Genomic DNA, 6,017 nt, shown 5'->3' on the forward strand with positions numbered 1-6,017 from the left:
ACAACGAGATGTTGACCATGAGCCGTTACAAGTATTTAGAGGACAAAACCCCAAGGTTTGTCATCCCTAAAGATCGAGTTCAAGACCTTGGGTAAAACCGAAAGTGCCTCTGACCAACTGGGCTAATCTTCATTGGCTAAAATGAATCTATCATTTAGGGTGTATGTAATTGAGTTCCATCTTTAAATACCAACTTGGTTTCTGAATTGATGGGTAGAGTTTTGTATGCTATTGGTGATAGTAATGGTAAGTTTTTTATTATATTAGATCACTGATTTTTGATCAAATAATTAACATTTATGAGACGTATGATGAGTTTCATCGTATTATATTTCCATGTACCATATATGGTATTAGGTTGAATCAACATAATCCGTTTTCCATATCTGAGCCAATTTTTATTCTACAAGACGGGATTTATGCAGTTGGAAATGGATCTAATAATTTAACATGTTCTTGTAATAATGTCTCTGGTACACAAGAAGTTGATTAACTTTCACAAGAAAATGTAGTCAAGTCAATGAAACGGAAAAAATCAAGCATGAAGTCAACTTAAATGTTAAAGGATATAGTTTGTGGTTTTTTATGTTTAGTTATATGGTAATATTATGCTCATGGATTTGTACTCGACGCTATTGTAATGTACCTTCCTATCTATGATGTTATTGGCGTACACAATTATGTTTCTAATTGTTTATGTGTATAATTGCTTAAAAAATAAAGTTTGAAAAATTGCTTACGACTGCAAGCGCATTGCGCGGGTCTAAGCACTAGTATATATAACATTCCAACACTAAAAATTTGTTTAATACAAACAACTATAATACTCTCTCAACCATTTATTTTCATCTCTCTCCTATAATTTTTTCTCGTCCACAATACATTTTATTATTCTAATTTATTCAAAATATTTTATCTGAAAAACTGTACATCGATAAATGATTAAAATTATATGGATGTTTTTAAAATTTCATACTCGTTTATTGGAGGGGTTATTCGATATACTTTTGACAAAATTTTAAATCCGAGGACGGAATCCTATGACCTGTCACAAGACCCATCACCCCCGTCAACTCACCGCCACAACACGAGGATACTTTCTTTCGTATATTATAAAATATATCTACTTTTAATTTTGTGCTTAAATTTTAATATTTTTTTAAATTTCAACAACGTACATATTCTAATGCATAATGTACCATACATTATCGCCACATTACTATCAATAACTTCAACTATCAATGTTGCCACGACCACCACTACCAATATCCACCGCCACCGCCGCTAGCCACCACCACCCTTCACAGCCACGACCGCTGCTGCCATTACATCACCACCACCACTGCCACCTCCATCACGCCCCAACGCGCGGTACCTTTCTCTCGTTTATTAAAAATTCATCCAGTAAGTAATATATGTTTTTAATTATCTGTATATATACTATCAATTAGCATTTGTTTTTATTTACAAATATTTATCAATTGTTTTCCATCCGTATTATTATATCTCCCATTCCCTGAAATCAGATCCTGACTCTATTTCTAGCAGGAAATTGGGTAAAAAAAAGTATGGCTGGTGGTAGGGGAATTTACCACTTGCTCAGGACCAAACTTCATTCTCAAACCACTGTAAGTTTTCCTTTTTCATTTTTGGTTTTATATATTAATTGCTTATCGGAGGTATGTATTAGAAATGTACAGGCAGTGATTTTATATTGTTATATTTGAAACAATTATGGACCACGAGTAATTGAATACAGGGTGATAGCCAAAACTCATTTTCGTAGCTGTCGTAGTACATAAATACATTGCAATGTGAATATATACTCGTACTTGCTTGAAATGAAAAATTATTTTTACACGACGATATGGGCTTTTTACATTGCAATTTGCAAAATGCCGCAGTCGATGTTTCACATATGGCTGGTGGACTATCAGAATTAACATAAGGGTTAGAGATGCAAAGATTACTATGCTGTGATATCTTCACCTAGTTATCTGGCCCACTTTGCGAGTCGACTAATCCTAGGGTAGCCTGGAATTGTTGCTGGAACCTCCGTAGGTGTATATTTTTGCTCCTAGGAGTCGAACTTGAGAGTTTCACCCTTGGAGGCCATGCTTTTACGACTAGGCCACCACCCTTGTGGTTATTTTACCATACTCTTTTGCTGTTTAGTAATTACATGTCATCTACTATACTAATGAGATGCAGTCAAGATAGTGTCACCTATGACCAATGGGGTTGGTGGCCCATTGGTAAGATCTCTGACCTTAGGGAAAGCCACCAGGGGTTCGAGTCCCACTTCATACATCTGTAGGGGTGGAATATTTTTTTCGAGAGTCTTGGGTTCCGTCCCAGGCCTACATGTAACTTAGGAGTAGGAGTAGATTAGCTTGCCGTTCAAAAGAAAAGATAGTGTCACCTATGATCTTTCCTATTTCTGCGTTGAATTTTTCACTTTTTTTTTTTGGATTATAGCAAAGGATGCATATGCTGGGTTTTCTGTTACGACCTTAGTTCTCAACTTTTCAAACATACCCATAAGACATGAATATAACAATTGCTGTGCCCATTTCTTTGCTAAGGTAGTAAGTTTTGAAATAATTGGTTTTTGAAAGGGTAACTTAATAATAACAATACCTTTAGTCATTCACTTCTCTAATTACTTTTTAGCTATTTCATTCATATAATCTGTTGCATGTAATTGTTTTCCATTTCATGAAAATAATAATTTCATGGGAGAATTTGTAACTTGTATAGTTGAATCAACCATGTAATCCCTACCTATATGAAATTTGCTTATAGGAGCTACCTGCTAAGCTGTATATGAGTTAGAGTTAGCTACCTGTATGCCATTCTTTCTCATCATTGTTTTCAATCACTAAAATCAGGCCCCTCCAGCTTTGTCATCTTTGATTTCAAAGAAGGATCAAGATGCTTCTGGATCTGCTGGCGTGAAGTCCCTTAGGGCACTTGCACTCCTTGGAGCAGGTGTTTCGGGGCTTTTGGGTTTTACAACTATTGTCGCTGCTGATGAGGCTGAACATGGGCTAGAGTCTCCAAGCTATCCTTGGCCTCACCAAGGCATTCTTAGTTCATATGATCATGCTTCGTAAGTTTTTTCGTTGCTAATATCTGTTCTATTTCTCAATATATTGTTGTGATCTAAGGTCCTTCTTATCCTTAACACTGTGTATTAGAAAAAACTAAAGTTAAGTCAACTAATCAAGAAATAGGATACAAATGGTTCCTTCTTTGTATATGTAGATTTCGTCAGTAATGGTGCCATTTTTTCAAACATAACCTGTGCCATTTTTTATCTTAAAAAGATCTTTTAATTTTGGATCTGGGAACCTTATTGCTGGGAACATGGAGCCCAATGGGATTCATTAGATATGGCAAGATGGGTGGGTTGAGTACATGGGTAGCAGTTCAATCTTCAAAATGGTTCATTCCGCACAATCCATTGAAACGTGCCTGTTTAACCTGCAAGCACTTCTTTGTCGATTATTATTTATTATGCATGTATTTCAATTGTAAATTGTGATAGAAAACCAATGTTTTATGATTCTTATTGAAGTCTTTGAATAGTAAGATCAGGAGGTTGCATGCATTAAAAATAGATTTGACTCCTTTCCTCTATGGCTACTTTTTTTTTTTTTTTTTTTTTTTATAAATATGACCCATTGCAAATAAAAACAATCCAGATCAAACCATATATAAGCAAAAAATATTCGCCTTTAGGATGTTTCTACCAGTGAGATCCCTTTTCTGTGAAATGACATTTGTTCTTTTAATCTTTTGACCATGAGCAGGATTCGACGTGGTCACCAAGTGTACACACAAGTATGTGCATCCTGCCATTCAATGGGTTTAATTTCGTATCGTGATTTGGTGGGTGTAGCATATACAGAAGAAGAGACCAAAGCTATGGCTGCTGAAATTGAAGTTGTTGATGGTCCTAATGATGAGGGTGAGATGTTTACCCGCCCTGGCAAACTGAGTGATCGATTTCCTCAACCCTATGCAAATGAGCAAGCTGCTAGATTTGCTAATGGAGGAGCCTACCCTCCTGACTTGAGTCTTATAACCAAAGTAACTTCTAATTCTCTCTTTGAGCTTTATGGTTTTGTAATCCTGTCAATTGATTCTTACATTTTGCATCTATAGGCTCGTCAACCAAAGTAACTTCTAATTCTCTCTTTGAGCTTTATGGTTTTGTAATCCTGTCAATTGATTCTTACATTTTGCATCTATAGGCTCGTCACAATGGACAGAACTATGTATTTGCACTTCTGACTGGCTACCGTGATCCGCCAGCTGGTGTTTCGGTGAGCACCGAATCTTCTGCCACATTTGTTTGATCATCGTTATAATGTTCGTGAAATTTTTTGTTTTATGATTACGAACAACGTTAAGTCCTCTTCTTAGACCAATTAATACAATTATTCTGTATCAACCTAACAGTAGATCTACAAACTCATTTCAGATAAGAGAAGGTCTGCACTATAATCCTTACTTCCCTGGTGGGGCTATTGCAATGCCTAAAATGCTTAATGACGGTGCTGTTGAGTATGAAGATGGCACTCCTGCAACAGAGGCCCAGGTTAGTTCCCCCTCTTATATTGCCAGTGTGCTCTTACGTGTTTTTTTTTTTTTTTTTGTATCTCGCCTCTTTCGGTATTCAGTCTAATCTCTTCTATCTAATTTCTGCAGATGGGAAAAGACGTTGTGTCGTTTCTAAGTTGGGCTGCAGAACCAGAAATGGAAGAAAGGAAACTGGTACATATCCTTTAAGCTTTGAAAATTTAAGAGCAACGTATAGCCTTTTCTAACAAAAAAAACAATACTTTGCGTTTTACTTTGGAATGCACTAGATTTAATCTTTGGTGAAAGAGTTTGCCTAGTAGGTTTTAAATTAAGTACAAGATCCTACAAGTAGAAAATGTTACGTATTTGTAGCAAGAAATTAGGAATTGTTTTTAACAAGGGAGTAGTGGTTTGACCTCAAAAGTTAGTAAGATGTGTAGACATAATGGAGATGTCTAAAGTAGTAAGTACGAGTTGAGAAAATGAGCAGGTTGTTAAAAGGGATTAATATGGGTCAGGGTGGGCCGTTTCAACCTGCAAGCATCTTTGAATTTTATTGATTGAATTATACTCATAGTTTAGTAGTTAAGTAGTGAACTATGATCAGAAAAGTATAGATTATACTACGTGAAATCTAATTATTAAAGATATAACGATTATTGAGATTTTATATATCTTCAGTTAACTTTGCTCAACCAACTGTTTTGACCTACTTCCATTTCACTTATATTGTTCAAACTATTACCAACCTTGTGAAAGATATGACCTGCATCAATTGGTATTATCCGGGTCATTGTGAATCTTTATATTGAAGCTACAAGATCTGAATTCCTGAATCATATCCATTTTGCCTTTATGATGTAGATGGGATTCAAGTGGATTTTTGTACTCTCCCTGGCCCTGCTTCAAGCTGGGTACTATAGGCGTTTGAGGTGGTCGGTTCTAAAGTCCCGTAAGCTAGTTCTTGACGTTGTCAATTAGGATTCCTCTTCTTAAAAGGTTTCCTGACAAGTCGATGAATGAGAAATAATTATTCTGTAAAAGCATACCATGCATTTTTGGCTGCTGCTGTATGGAAATACTGTTTTTGTAATGTGATAGCCCTGTTTTCTCATTTTGAAACTTGGGAGCAAAGGAATAAGGGAGTTGTTTCTTTTATGGGTTGTAAATTTTTTTAATTGATGAAATCCATGCTTGGGCTTTGTTGTTTTTTAATTGATTTTGTATGATCCTTTTTGGTTTCTGAACATGTTGCAATTAGTAGTATTGAGTGGCACGGCATTGTTTATCTGAATGTCATAGCAGAATCCGGACATGTCTAAACTTCTATGACATTGGACTTAGCTTAGTGATTATGGTTAATAAGTATGTTAGGAATAGACATAACCTTATTCTCTTGAATGTTAATCAATGTTTTTTACACACCG

General features: G+C 35.7%; 1 protein-coding gene across 1 annotated transcript; it reads left to right on the forward strand.

Annotated features, from left to right (window-relative positions):
• Nucleotides 1-1,463: 1,463 nt before the first annotated feature.
• Nucleotides 1,464-5,802, forward strand: LOC122588464 (cytochrome c1-2, heme protein, mitochondrial). The gene is made up of 7 exons (XM_043760586.1): nt 1,464-1,628; nt 2,892-3,112; nt 3,816-4,095; nt 4,260-4,331; nt 4,490-4,606; nt 4,717-4,782; nt 5,455-5,802. Exons 1-7 carry the CDS (start codon nt 1,569-1,571, stop codon nt 5,569-5,571), a joined length of 933 nt encoding a protein of 310 aa, XP_043616521.1. The 5' UTR covers nt 1,464-1,568; the 3' UTR covers nt 5,572-5,802.
• Nucleotides 5,803-6,017: the final 215 nt, after the last annotated feature.

The sequence above is a fragment of the Erigeron canadensis genome, chromosome 2 (genome assembly GCF_010389155.1).
Source record: "Erigeron canadensis isolate Cc75 chromosome 2, C_canadensis_v1, whole genome shotgun sequence".
Taxonomy (NCBI): domain Eukaryota; kingdom Viridiplantae; phylum Streptophyta; class Magnoliopsida; order Asterales; family Asteraceae; genus Erigeron; species Erigeron canadensis.

Coding starts and splice junctions, on each gene's coding strand:
- LOC122588464 (XM_043760586.1), top strand. CDS start 1,569: ATGGCTGGTGGTAGGGGAATTTACCACTTGCTCAGGACCAAACTTCAT. Junction 1,629..2,891: donor AACTTCATTCTCAAACCACT/GTAAGTTTTCCT, acceptor CACTAAAATCAG/GCCCCTCCAGCTTTGTCATC. Junction 4,096..4,259: donor ACTTGAGTCTTATAACCAAA/GTAACTTCTAAT, acceptor TTGCATCTATAG/GCTCGTCACAATGGACAGAA.